At 43.2% G+C, this 15,096-nt stretch overlaps 1 protein-coding gene across 2 annotated transcripts in view; it reads left to right on the top strand.

Annotated features, from left to right (window-relative positions):
- LOC146648804 (cadherin-6-like) overlaps positions 1-15,096 on the top strand; it is a 63,692-nt gene that overhangs the window by 25,533 nt on the left and 23,063 nt on the right. For both annotated transcript variants that reach the window (XM_085388250.1, XM_085388251.1), the window contains exons 6-7: positions 579-766; positions 1,382-1,632. In XM_085388250.1, the coding sequence (XP_085244376.1) occupies positions 579-766; positions 1,382-1,632 (439 nt within the window). The remainder of the gene's footprint in view (positions 1-578; positions 767-1,381; positions 1,633-15,096) is intronic.

The raw sequence follows: 15,096 nt of genomic DNA, 5'->3' as shown, positions 1-15,096 counted from the left end.
ACAGGAAGAAACCTCCAGCAGAGCCAGAATCAGGGAGGGGCCATCATTGGTTGGGGTGAGGATGGACAAAGACACGCTGTGGAGAGATCCAGATATTAATAATAACTAATAATTAAATGCAGAGTGGTGTATGAACACATAGTGAGTGAAAAAGTTGATTGAAGAAGAAACACCCAGTGCATCTTGGGAATCCCCAGCAGCCTACACCTAGTGCAGCGTAACTAAGGGCGGATTCAGGGTCACCTGGTCCAGCCCTAACTATATGCTTTAGCATGCATTCAGGTTTTTCTTTAATGTTGTCAGCTGTCTGTATCTTGTTTAAAGCCTTTTAAGAATCCCGTGAATCCCTTTATCAGATCTTAATTCTTCCCCAGGGTTTGGTACTCTATCGCCCCCTGTGACATGTTTTTGTCCTGCACAATTGAGACAATTATTCTGCAGCCATAATTCTGTCCAAAAACATTCATATCAATTGACAAATTGAATATAATTGGGAGTTAAAACAAAAACTAGAAAACCCCAGACACCTCCGTCACCAGAGTGAGTCCCACCGATGTGACGGAGCTGACTGTTTCCAGGTATATACCAGTTCAGAGTTCCTGAATCGTCCACGTCCGGCTCTGTCGTTGGGAGAATTCAGGCCACTGATAAAGACATTGGAAAGAACACTGAGATGGACTTCACCATCATCAGCGGTGACGGGATGGAAATGTTTGACATTTCCACTGACAAAGAAACACAAGAAGGACTCGTCACTGTCAGAAAGGTGAGAGCAACTAACCAGTAAACATTAAAAACGGGACTTGAAGCGTTGGGGGTCAAATGATGTTATAATAGAGACCAAAAGAAAACGTTCTTGAGTCGCTGTGTACTGAAAAAGCATGAGTCAAACTATCCATAGCTTTGGCCACCTTCAGATAATACTGGCTTCTTATTTTGTATTGATATTTTTCTCACATCACTGGTTGGCTTGAAATGAATTGATCAGAGCTCACACTTTCAGCTCCTAAGGATCCTGCTAACTAAGTCTGTTTTACATATGCTGTTAAAAATACAAAGCCATGCCGTGTTGTAGAAATGTGTCCTCACAGAGAGTGTGTGTCAACATTGATACAAACTGTTTTAGTGACAAACCTCTGACCCACTATCACCACAGCAACCTGACAGCACCAGCTGCTGTTACAGATACTTTACATGACCATGCCACACTTGTATACACTATATGTATGTATGTATGTATCTTTCAAGCTGTTGTCTCATTTATCTGTCTACATGCATTTGTTGGCCTCAGTGGACATTGATGATTGCCATTGTTCAGGCTGGCTTTATGTTTCCACAGACATCTTTACTGAAAGCAGTCGTTCTCTCTTTGCCTTTGCAGCCTTTGGATTATGAGAAGAAACCATCATACACGATCGAGATCCAGGTCCAGAACACCCAGGAATATGTTCGCTTCGTGTCCTCAGGCCCAAAAGACGTGGCTACGGTTCGGTTGGCCGTGGATGATGTGGATGAGCCGCCTGTGTTTAAAAAAGCCAGCTACCTGTATGAGGTGAAAGAAGATGTTGCGGTGGGCACAGTGGTGGGCTCAGTCAGCGCCATGGACCCCGACAGAGCTCGCAGCATTGTCAAGTAAGGCTAAATGTCTTTTTCTACTCCAACCACACCAACTAAAAAAAGGAAATTATATAATGGCAGTTTTGAATTTCAGATTGTAAAGTCTCACTGGTCTCGAGAGCTAAACTCCAGCTTGTGTTTATACAGACTACAACTTCTGCTCAGTCGTTTTTTTCTTGTGGGCTTTAATGTTTTAAGTTCATGAGTCGCTGAGTTTACCACACGCTACCATTATGTTTTGTGTTATAGACAAAGATGCTTCTTAACGTCAGAGCCTTAGTACTTTTGTTCTCGTATTTAGACAGAAATCATATATGATATCTATGATTGCAAAGCTCAGGCAGAGATGTCGGAACCACGAGAGGAAAAGTGTATATTCCACAACATTCGAGAGAACCTTGGGGTTAGTATCAAGGATATTTGGCATGCAGACTGGAAGAGTCAGGAATTGAACCACCAACCTTCCAATCAGCAGATGACCTGCTCTACCTCTTGAGCTACAGCCTCCCCAGACCCAATGCAAGTTGCATTTATGGTAAAATTAGCATAAAGTTCAGGTTTTGGATAAGAGTTTGAAACCTGCTGTGATGATTAAATTTAAGGGAAAGAAGCTTGAAAATGCATGAACATTTCTCACAAAGATAATCAAATCAATCAATCGAAAGGTTTATTGTCATTTCGTATGTTATTTCAAAAAATACTCTGACTGAAACGAAATACTGTTTCTCACCAGCCTCTACAGTAACCAATACAATTTTTTTTAAAAGTCAATGATAAATCGCAGTAATAATAAGGATAAATAACATCGATTCGTAATCTAAATTCTAAAACGAGCTCAGGTCTAAGCAGTCACACTCATTCAGGTGGCAGCAGTCCTTTCATAGAAGAGGATCATTAGATCAAATAGTGTGTGTATAGCTGTGTGAATAGCTGAGTGGGTGGGGAGGGGTGCTCTTGTACCTCTTGCCAGACAGCAGGAGGGAGAACAGGCCATGAGAGGGGTGGTGGGAGTCTCTGATGATGGAGGTAGCTCTGCGTATGCAGCCCTGTTTGTAGATCTCCAGAGACGAGAGAGGGGCACCAACAATCCTCCTGGCAATCTTAACCATCCAAAGCAAGATGTCAAACTTTGTGTCAGGATGTTTTCAAACATGTGTGTGGGTGTGTGTGTCCTTCGCCCTACAGCAGGGGTCGGCAACCTTTCTGATGACGAGTGCATGTAAAATTTACTAATGCAACTACTGATTGCATTAGCAATAAATTGAATAACGCTCTATGTTAACAGTTACACACACGCTTCATCTCTTTGCTCTTGAATGCTTTGCTTCTTATATTGATTTTTATGCTGATTTTTTCCCCTTTTTTCCGTGTGAGCTTACCTGCGATAACTTCTGGACACTTGTAGATCATTAGGACTAGAGTGTTCTTAACAGAAACAGCAACATTTTATGGTTACCTTGTCCTCAGCGCTCCGTGTGTCTGTGGCCTAGACACAGCTGAAGCCTGATTACAGCGTCTGGGCACCGAGCAGCCTCAATAGCCTAGAAAGGTGCTAACCGCTAGGCTAACTAGCAACAAGATGCCTTCCCTCTCCACAGATGACTACCACAGCCTCCTGCAGAAGATTGCAGTACTGGAGACAAAAATTCATCGCTTAGAAGTAAACGTGGAGGTAAATGGACTGTGTGGAAATGAAACAACCTTGCCTTTGATTCAAAACAATGGCGATGAGCAAGCTAGTACACAGCTAAGGAGCACAGATAACATGACCAAGAAAGTAGACTCTGTGCATTATTATAAATCCTCAAGTGATAATCCCCCCTTAGACTGTCTTGGTGCAAAACCAAGACATAAATCATGTCTCCTGGAAGAGGGAGGACGTATCACAGGCAGGGCACAGCGAGCTGAAATCTCTGAAACCGACTGGCCTTCACTTCCTACGAGACAGAGAAGCTCTTCTACCCCTGTATACGGGAGGAAACAGGACTGGACAACCGTGAATAGGAAGGTTAACAACAAACCTCCAAAACAACTGAATGTGAAACTGCAGAACAGATTTGCTCCACTATCAAAGGACCCTGGATCTATATCGGACAACCATCCATCTAAAAGCAGCGAAGTAAGGCCTGAAAATCTGTTGAAAAGTGAAAGGCCACAGGGAAAGCTAAAGGCTAGGCCTGAAACTCTGATTGTGGGTGACTCTGCTGTAAAGGATGTACAAAGGATGTGCGGTAAGAACACTAAAGTCCTCTGCTTTCCTAACGATATGGTCAACAACCTGAAGGAGAGAATTCTTCAAATTGCAGATGAATATCCAACTGTGACAAACATTGTTCTGCATACAGGGTCAAACGATGTGTCCAAACAACAGTCGGAGGTTCTGAAACGGGACTTTACTGGATTATTAAATACTGTAAACTCTCTGAATGCAGCTGTATTCATCAGTGGACCTGTACCGCCGGTCAGAGGAGGAGACGAGAGATTCAGCAGGTTGTTTACACTGAATAAATGGCTTATATCAGCATGTGCTGACCACTCAGTGCACTTTATCGACAACTTTAATATTTTTTGGGAACGCAGGCATCTGTTCAAAGCAAATGGATTTAATTTTAACAAGTCAGGGGTGAAACTGTTCACCTCCAACTTGTTTTATTCCATACGTCATCCATCCGTGCTTGGTGCCAAGGCTGAGATAAACGAGGAGTTATCTCATAAAGAGGAACAAACAGTACTCCAAGAACAGACAAAGCCCAGCAGAAACCTTGAGGAGGAGCTCCATTTGCCCCCACCCGGGAAGAGCCTCAGAAAGGAGAGACATCCATGGCATCTGAGGAAGAGCCTCAGAAAGGAGAGACATCTAAGGCAAGAAGAGGGGTCCCTATTTGCCTCCAACTCTCTCAACAACACCAACGACCAGGACAAGGGACCACAACCTTCCCCAGTCCCCCAAACCCCTGACAGGCCATCACCCTCCTCCCCCTCCCTTTCTCCCTCCTCCCCACACCTGAAATTCACTGAGGAGATGATGGAGCGGGTCAATGCTGGGCTCAGATCTACCCCCCGTCCCAATCCCTTTTTGTCCCCCATAAACCCCCCACCAGAGCGGCCAAAGGTTCGCCATCGAGCCCCACCCTCAACAGAGCAATCGAAGTCACATTGCCCAGCCTCGCCCCCCTTAGTTCCTCTTCATGCCCTGTCTCCGCAGTCTGATGCGTGATGTGTGAAGGGTCCGGGCTGTGAGGATTATGGCAGTGGTGACTTTTCCCAGGAGAAGCTGGGACCCTGTTTACTAGAAGGTTTTAAAATTTCTGTACTTTTAGGTGACAGGAGACATGTGGCCTGGTCAAAACACAGAGAGGTGCACTCTAAAAGATCTTTAAACATAGTAAACATACCTTGTGTGCCACAGACTGCTCCCAAACACGAGGGGACAAGTAATACCTCTAAAACACTTAAGTTGGCTTTATTAAACATTAGATCTCTAGCTGGGAAAACATTTTTAATTAATGATTTAATCACTGAGCACAGCCTTGATTTTATGTTTTTAACTGAAACTTGGTTGGACCAAAGTAACAGTGGAGCTGTTCTCATCGAGACGACCCCTCCTAACTACAGTTTTATCAGTGAGGCCAGGGTGAGCAGGAGAGGAGGAGGGGTCGCTGTCTTATTTAATGAACCATTTCAATGTAAGCAGCTATCTCCTGGAAGTTTTCAGTCTTTTGAATATGTGGCTTTACAGCTGAAGGCCCCATCCAAAGTTGTGTTTCTTAATGTTTACAGGCCTCCCAAATACTGCACAGACTTTTTTAATGACCTCAGTGAACTGCTGTCTGTGATCTGTGTTGATTTTGACTGTGTAATTATTGCTGGGGATTTTAACATTCATGTGGACAACCCTCAGGACAAAGGGACTAAAGACCTGAGTAACACTCTGGGCAACTTTGGGCTGACTCAGCATGTAACAGAGGCCACACATAATAGAGGACACACTCTTGACCTACTGATCTCCAAAGGCCTGAGCATTTCAAAGGTTACTGTGTCTGATGTGGGCCTGTCTGATCATTACTGTGTTTTCTTTGAAAGTAAAATCTCAGGCCACACAAATATATCAACAACAGTGATCACAAAACGGTGTATAACTGAACACAGTAGTGAGATTTTTAACCAGGTCTTCCCATTAACACCTGGCCTGTCCAAAGGTTCAGTCAATGAGCTCGTCAATAGCTTCAATGCTAACATGTTAAATGTAATGGACACTATTGCTCCCATTAAGGTGAAGGTTATCTCTGGAAGGAAAAAGTCTCCATGGAGAAACTCCACACTGGTGAAAAATGAAAAAAGAGAGTGTAGGAAAGCTGAGCGCAGATGGAGAAAAACAAACCTCCAGGTTCATTATGACATTTATAAAGAGAAACTTCACAATTATAATTTACAACTGAGGAGTGCAAGGAGGTCCTACTTCTCTGACATCATCACTAAAAACAGCCATAATGCTCGGGTCTTATTTTCTACAGTTGACAGGCTAACAAACCCTCCTGTGCCAGTGGCAGCTGAACTTCATTCGACCATGGCCTGCAATGACTTTGCCAAATTCTTCACAGACAAAATCCAAAAGATTAGACAAGCAGTTGGTACATCAACAGCAGATCCAGGATATGTACTGTGTCCACCAAAAAACTGTTTAAACACCATCAAACAGTTTCACCCTATTAACAGCAAAGACCTGGAGGACATCTTAGGTCAACTGAACTCCTCCTCTTGCTGTTTAGATGTCCTGCCAACAAGTTTTTTCAAAAAGGTCTCAAAGACTTTGGAGTCAGACCTGTTACAGATCGTCAACTTTTCCTTAATGTCAGGTGTATTTCCAGAATCACTAAAAACTGCTGTAATCAAACCTATACTGAAAAAGGACAATCTTGACAAGACACAAATGAACAACTACAGGCCGATCTCAAATCTCCCGTTTTTAAGTAAGATCATTGAAAAAGCAGTTTCTCAACAGCTCAGTTACTTCTTAAAACAGAATAATTGCTACGATGCCTTCCAGTCAGGTTTTAGACAGAACCACAGCACTGAAACCGCTCTGACCAAAGTGTTTAATGACATATGTCTGAATACAGACAGTGGAAAAATGTCAGTCCTAGTTTTACTGGATCTCAGTGCAGCATTTGATACAGTTGACCACAACATATTACTCAAACGACTGGAGAACTGGGCAGGTCTTTCAGGAACTGTACTAAACTGGTTCAAAACATACGTAGAAAACAGGAAATACTTTGTATCAATAGGTAACTTCACATCTGAGCAGACAAGTATCACATGTGGAGTTCCCCAAGGTTCCATCTTGGGACCCCTTCTGTTTAACATCTACATGCTCCCACTGGCACAGATTATAAACAACAACAAAATAAACTATCACAGCTATGCAGATGACACACAAATATATATCACAATGTCACCAGGAGACCAAGGCCCTGTACAGGCTCTTGGTAAATGCATTGAGGAAATCAATGACTGGTTGTGCCACAATTTTCTCCAGCTAAACAAAAACAAAACTGAAGTAATAGTCTTTGGAGCCAAAGAAAAACGATTACAGGTCACCAGAGAACTTCAATCTATACATCTAAAAACCACAAACCAGGCGAGAAATTTGGGTGTAGTGATGGATGCAGACCTAAACTTAGAAAAACACATTAAGACAATAACAAAGTCAGCTTACTATCACCTCAAGAATATTTCAAGGATAAAAGATCTGATGTCTCAACAGGACCTGGAAAAACTAGTCCATGCATTCATCTTTAGTAGGCTTGATTACTGTAACAGCATCTTTACAGGTCTACCTAAAAAATCAGTCAGACAACTACAGCTCATTCAGAACTCTGCTGCTCGAGTCCTCACTAAGACCAAAAAAGTGGACCACATCAGTCCAGCTCTGAGGTCTTTACACTGGCTGCCTGTCCGTCAGAGGATAGACTTTAAAGTTCTGATGCTGGCCTATAAAGCTCTGAATGGTTTAGGACCAAAATACATCAATGACCTCCTGACCCAGGATGAACCTTCCAGATCCCTCAGGTCATCTGGATCCGGTCTTTTATCAGTTCCCAGAGTCAGAACCAGACACGGAGAAGCTGCATTCAGCTTTTATGCTCCTTATATCTGGAACAAACTCCCAGAAAGCCTCAGATCAGCTGAAACACTCAGTTTATTTAAATCCAGGTTGAAGACTCACCTGTTCTCAGCTGCATTTGAATAAAGCACCAAATCCACACTTTTAAGCTTAAATTTCAAAACTTACATTTAACTACTGATTTTATCTACTGTTCTGATTTTATCTGTTTTGATTTTATATACTGTTGTTTGTTTGTTTGTTTGTTAATTAGTTAGTTAGTTTATTTGCTTGTTTTAATCAATTTTAAATCATGCTTTTTATTTGTTCTTGTTTCTAATGTCTCTGTAAAGCACTTTGAATCACCTTGTTGTTGAATTGTGCTATACAAATAAACTTGCCTTGCCTTGCCTTGCCTATATAGAACAACTTTATAGAATTATATTTGTTCACAGATGTTGGCAGCTGTCAGCGAATAGTTATCAGCTGTTTGGAAACAAAAAAAGACTTTTTATCCATAACAGCAAATGAACTGAACAACAGAAAATCCAAATGCTATTTATGGTCTCCTCACAACAATGATAAGAAAAATAAACTGGGCCAATATGGCATGTTTGTTAATACAGAGACACACATGTTAATGTGATCTCTGGTCTCCCACTCAGACACACAGGTCTCCCAGTGTCCAGCATTCAGACCTGAGGACTCATGTGAGAGAAAGTCTGCTCACACAGACATGTAGAGCCAAACACTGTCAATAAGGCCTCTGCAATGTTCTGAAGACAGTTAAACCTGTCAGGTAGTGACGTCTAGCAGGTGAACATGCAGCTCCATGAACACACGCACAGCTGTGGATTCCAGCTGCGTCTGTAGTTCTGCAAACTTTGACCCCACAGAGTGTAAATTCTGTCTCGATCTATGGATGTATCCGTGCATTTCCGTAGTGCTGATGCTGCGCTGAGCGGACAGTTCCTGCCAGCTAGCAACGTCCCTCTCACCGGTAGGCGAAGTTATTTTTAGCCAATTACAAGTTGAATCTGGTAGTTGGGGTTGTTAGCTAAGATACTGTCATTAAGAAGAGGAACAACTAATGTGTCTATGCGAGCTAATGTGCGATGTGCACCGCTGGCCCGGCCATTTATTTTTTTAATGCACCTTCTCAGATTAACTCACTGCGTGTCGTGCCCAGGGCTGGACTGGGACAAAAAAACAGCCCGGGCATTTTGACGAGAGACCGGCCCCCCAGGTATTAAAGCCATAAAGCCTTTGAATGAAAACGCTGTTGTGACAGTGATGTACAGTCTTGTTGGTATATGTATGATTTCTATACATTTTATATCAGAGAAAAACTTTGGTTGTAAGATTCAGATAATTATTTATTAAAAGCATTTTAAATGAGAATAAAAAATAAAAGTGTGTGCCCCCCTCTCCCTGTTAATGCCCTACCTGCCCCCCTGGCAGAACTAGATCCGCCCCTGCACAGTTACCAGCTGTCAGCTACTTAGAAAAGGATCCTGGTGTTATTTGTCTCTCAGAAACAGCTCATAACTTCAACTCATCCATGTCACCTAAAAGGTAAACCTGTTTCTCCATCACCTGTTCAGCTCTGATGATTCAGTAAGGACATCTCCTGGTTTCATCTTCATGTTTCCCTCTCACCACATATCCAAACCAACATCATGACCAGCAGCTTTACAGCTGTGGCTCCAGCAAACATCAGCTGATACTAGAAATTAATATTAAATACATTCTAACAACAGCTGATCAAGCTTAAACGTGCTGCTGTTGTTTAGCGCGACATCCGCTGGTTTCCTGTTTCTGGCACAAAGTGGGCGATAAATAAACAAGAGAGAAAAGCCGATCAGCTGATCATTGATCAGTTTCATGATTGAAGTAGAAACAGGAGAGAGAGGGAGAGAATGAGAGGAGAAGAGGCAGCTGTGCAGCGTTACGACAGAATAACTCCAGCTTTGTGTCTTTTTCAGCTCAAAACGAAACGCGTAATATTTTCTCTGAATACGAGACGATTCCATTTTTTACGGAACATTTGGCAACTCTACTAACTAACCTTATGAATAAAATAATGTTCACCATCAGTAACATCATAGCACCACCCAGCTGTATAGAAACTCCGTCATCCTAGCTAGCACGCAGCACGAGTTATTGTAACTGACAGTAAAAAGTCAGCACAACGAAAATAAACTCCACCTAAACGTGGTTTATATCTGACCCAGATAGACTGCAGGTCATAACTTCTTACCTGAAGTTCAGTTCACCTGATACTCGGACTGGCGGCCACCTCGGGGCTCTCCTCCTCCTGCCTCCCCTTTCTCTCATCCACCTGCTGCCTCTGTGGAAGCTCTAAATAACTGAGTTATTTTTACACATCTGCCAGCATCTGGCCAATTCACCATCCCAGTATGCCCAATGGCCAGCTATGGCCGTGCCATCAGTTAACCCTTCGCGTGCCAGCTGTGGCGCGTGTGCCCAGGGTTGCCGACCCCTGAACTGCAGAGAGTGGAGCAGGCAGCAGTCTCTGTCGATCGGCTAGAACAGAAAATCCAGTCCAAGTTATTTCGACACTAGAAGACAGGTGAAGTACTACCTACAAATGATAACAATTTATTACTTTAAGATGAAGAAGTAAACCATGTTCCGGCTGTGTGAAGTGCGGCTAAACTACTGCATCTATGCAAGCACCTGCTATCTAAGCAAAGTCAAATTCAATCAATTACATTTCTAAATATAAACTTTCTGTAATACCTTTATGTATTCCTGGCAAAACAGTCGTACAGACTATACAAAGTCCATAAGCTGGTCTCCAGCATGTGATATGTGCTTCTGAAGAGCCTGATTTATTTGTTTTGGAGATTATGTATCAGAATTTCAGGAGCAGGACCACGCCTCCAAACACGCTCCTTCCTGTTGTCATCTATATAGGTTCCTCCAGTTCTGCAAGCTGATCATTCTTGTTTACGTGCCCCTCCCTCCCTCCTTGTTCTCAATTCTTTAACTTCTTCATTTCTATTTAGTGCATGAGGATCTTCCAGGCCTGGGAGCCGTCGCCAGTCCCCTTCAAGGCCTTCCCCAAACTGCAGCTCAATTCATGTCCAAGCTTCACCTTTACCTACTAAAATGCTGTCAAACCTCAAATGAGGAAGTGGGCCCAGCGAGTGAATTTAGAGATCCCATTCCTCCCTTTCATATACGCTGCACAGCTACCAGAACTTAAACACTTAAACAACCACCCGGAACGTTTTACGACGTTAGAAAGTTATCTTTTTGACACACACACACAAAATACAACTGACTCCCACGATGCCTCCTGCAAGCTACCAGACATTGTCCCTCTCCAGCTTCCTCCTCCAGGGTGGGGTAACCCTATTCCAGGGTAGGGTACACTGGTCCCTTGGTCTTATTTTATCTATAGCAGTGGTTCTTAACCTTGTTGGAGGTACCGAACCCCACCAGTTTCATATGCGCATTCACCGAACCCCTCTTTAGTGAATTTTTTTTTTTTTTTTCAAATTCAAGACATAGATATGTTTTTTTACTGGTGCACAAAATGAGCCGTACATGAACATCACCTTGTTCAAAGAACAAAACCAACACAATGCATGAACTTACAACAAATTACATACCTGCAAATCAGTGTGACTTCTGCTGTTGCCTTTGAGAGACCAGTTCAGATATGCGTGGCTTCACCTTGGCAAGTGCCAGTCTCATGTCATTTTCACAGAAAAGTCTGTTCCTTTTCTTCGTTTTTATGTCCAGCATCGTCGAAAAGGATTGCTCGCAAAGATATGTTGTAACAAATGGTATAAAAAAAATCCAGGGCTTTCTTAGCAATAATTGGATACTTGTCCATTTGTCGACACCAAAACGTTGAGAGTGTTGTTGTTCTGAAGAGTTGCTGTTGAACCTGGCTCTGCTGAATTTCAATGATTTCGTCAAGGTATTCATCATTGACATCTGCTGTCTCAACAGCAAACGTGAACGGCTGTCTCACCCATGCTGGATATGACTCTCTTGTAGGGAAATATCTGTCGAGAGACTTTGCAAGCTCATCTAAGTGCGTTGCAATTGTTTGCTTCAGTTCCGTGGATACAGAAACATCTCCGATTCCAGACACATCTTCGACCTTACTTACACAGTTGTCCAGAAGGGGGAAGTTTGCAAAGTTGTTGTTCTCTGTTCGTCGTTTCCATAACGTTAGCTTTTTTTGAAAAGCCTTCAGGTGTTCTTCCGCTTCTATGATATTGACTCCACCACCCTGCATCTGCTGATTGAGATGATTGAGAGCTGCGAATATATCAGCCATGTACGCTAAAATGAGAATGAACTCAGGATTTTTGAAGCAATCTGCATGACAGTGTTGGTGCTCTTGCAAAAACAGGGCTAATTCCACACGCATGGCAAAAACACGATTCAGCACCTGTCCCCGGGACAACCACCGAACATTAGAATGGTACAGAAGTACCTCGAATTCAGAGCCCATTTCTTTACACTGAAGATGCGGTGCCTCAGAGCACTATTTCGCACATAGTTCACACATTCCACCACGGTTTTTAATACTTCTGCCATTTTTGGAGGCAAGGTTTTTGTTGCCAATGCATGCCTGTGCAAAATACAATGAGTCACAATGATGTGTGGTGCATCGGCTTTTACTAGCGCACCAAAACCAGAGTTTCTTCCCAGCATGACGGGAGCTCCGTCTGTACAAACTGCAGAAACCATGTCCCATGAAAGATTGTTGTCTCCGAAGAAGTCATCCACAAGCTTCTTCACATCGGCTGCCTTAGTTGTTGTTGTAAGAGGCTTACAAAATAAAAAATCTTCTTTTATCACGTCATCTTTCACATAGCGCACAAAAACAGTAAACTGGCTTAGATTAGCAACGTCTGTGCTCTCATCGAGCTGAAGGCTGAATTTTGCCGGGCTTGAAATCAGATCGGCGACTACTTGAGCCAAGATGTCTTTACTCATATCTTCTATTCTGTCACTGACGGTGTCATTTGAAAGAGGAATTTGTGATAATTTACCTTCGGCCGCTGTTCCAAGTATCAGATTTGCCATCTTTAACGCGGCTGGTTTCACGAGTGTTTCACCAATGGTGTGTGGCTTGCCCTGCTTTGCGATCAGGTAAGCAACTTCGTACGATGCTGTGAGGATCGGTTTGTTAACGGGTACAAATCCAAGAGCAGGCAGAGTGGGCCTTTCATCGAATCTGGCTCTCTTCACCTTGAATTCAGCAAGTGTTGTGTTCTTGTATTCCCCGTCTCCATGCAGCTTCAAGAAGTGTTCCTTTAGTTTTGCCGGTGCGAGACTAGAGTTGCTCAACTTGGCGTTGCAAATCATGCAGATAGGACGCTCACTCCCATCACGTTCCGTGATACATGTAAATCCATACTGTACATATTCGTCCAACCACTTTCTTTTTTTGCCCGACATAGTTAGTATGGATTAAAATGTTAAAAAAAAAATCACGCGAAGTACTACCACGACATTCACATGTTGACTACTGCGCGCGCTACATTCCCCGCAGGCCTGATTGGCCAAGCAGTGTAGCATGATCGTCTGCAGCCAGTGATGGCCAGAAGGGGGCGTGTCATCACAAATTTACAAGATAATTCGGGCGTGGCTGGACCTCTGCGACCTCCGCAGTGGAGGCTCTGCCGAACCCCTGAGACCGACTCACCGAACCCCTAGGGTTCGATCGAACCCAGGTTAAGAACCACTGATCTATAGGGTTTGGGTGGCAGCCAGTGCTGCCCGATTCCCATCTATCAATGCTGGGTAGTGTCTGAGTTCGAGAGATAATGGCTAGATATAGTCGGACACACCTCAACACATGGCTTGTCTCTGGAACCAGACTCTGTTCCAGTATGAAGTTGCCCACAGTGAGAGGCGACAGACAAGAGTGGGCAAACCACAGTGTGTACAAAGCGACAGCATGAACGAGAATACAGATCAATGATCAAATTTATAATCGTATCATCAGATCTGGGGCCATGAATTATGGACAGCTGAGTAAAGAGAGTGCCTGAGCTGTCAACTGATCACCACTTGGTGGTGAGTTGGATCAGGGGAAGGGGGAAGATTCTGGACAGACCCGGCACACGCAAACATAAAGTGAGGGTGTGCTGGGAAAGTCTGGCAGGCCTTTGACAGCACCTGAGGGAGGCTGAGGACTCTGAATGGGGACTGTGCCTGTCATGGTGGTAATCCCCAAGCCAGACATCACAGGACAACAGAGGTGAAGAGAGCTGTCAAGCTGAAGGAGGAGTCATTGGGCTGGATTAGCTTGTGGGACTTCGGAGGCAGCTGATAGGTACCTACAGGTCAAGTGGAACCCGACTTGGGCGGTACCCGAAACAAAAACCCAGGTGTGGGAAGAGTTCAGTCAGACTGTGGAACAAGAATTTTAGATAGCCTTGAAATATTTTTAGCAAATCGTCAGGAGACTGATGAGCGGAAAGCAGTGCTCCAGTGACACAGTGTACAGTGGAAGTGGGCTGCTGGTGACTTCAGCTGAGGATATAGTCAGGCAGTGGATAAAAGACTTAACCCCACTGACACACCTTCAGTGTGGGAAGCAGAGTCCGGGGACTAGAGGGAAGACTCGCCCATCAAGGGAGCGAGGCCACTGAGGTAGTTAACCACCGGTCGGGGGGGTTCCCGCAGGCGATACGGTCTCTCAATCACACCCCCACACAGTACTGACCCACACATACAGTTCTTACACACACACTGGACTTTCTGGACTTTGGTTTTGCACAACACTGGTCACTATATTCTTCATTTCCGGTTAATACTTGTACAGCTGCTGTTATTGTGTATATATTTATTTATATTTAGATTTCTTCATACATTCTTATATAGTTCTATATTGTGTATTGTGTATTTTGTTGTACAGTTATTTTATTTTCAACTTTAATTTATATATTTATCTTTATCTTATTCTTCCCAGTTAAATTTACCCTTCATTCTAATTTGTGTTGTACAGTTATTTCATTTTTAACCTTAATTTATATTTTATTCCTTCCTAGTTAAATTTACCCTTTTTAATTTTTCATATTTATTTCCTATCTTATTCATAGCCTTTTCCTTTTTTGTTTCCTTTAGGTCACGAGCAGTTGTCCAAGCATTTCACTACATATCGTACTGTGTATGACTGTGTACGTGACAAATAAAATTTGAATTTGAATTTGAAATTTGAATTTCCTTGAGTTCCTGTTTCTATGGCAACCAGTATTTGTTATTCATCGTCAGAAGTTCAGAGACTGCCGGAGAAACATTTGTAAGTAATACAGCGTATAAACAGCACGCTCGGGCTACTGGTACAGCAGCATATTAACACTGCTGTGGGAGCA

Source organism: Rhamphochromis longiceps, linkage group LG18 (assembly GCF_057381845.1).
Source record: "Rhamphochromis longiceps isolate RC_006_pf linkage group LG18, R_longiceps_female_GT1.1, whole genome shotgun sequence".
NCBI classification, from domain to species: domain Eukaryota; kingdom Metazoa; phylum Chordata; class Actinopteri; order Cichliformes; family Cichlidae; genus Rhamphochromis; species Rhamphochromis longiceps.
This window is presented reverse-complemented; position numbering and strand designations above follow the sequence as displayed.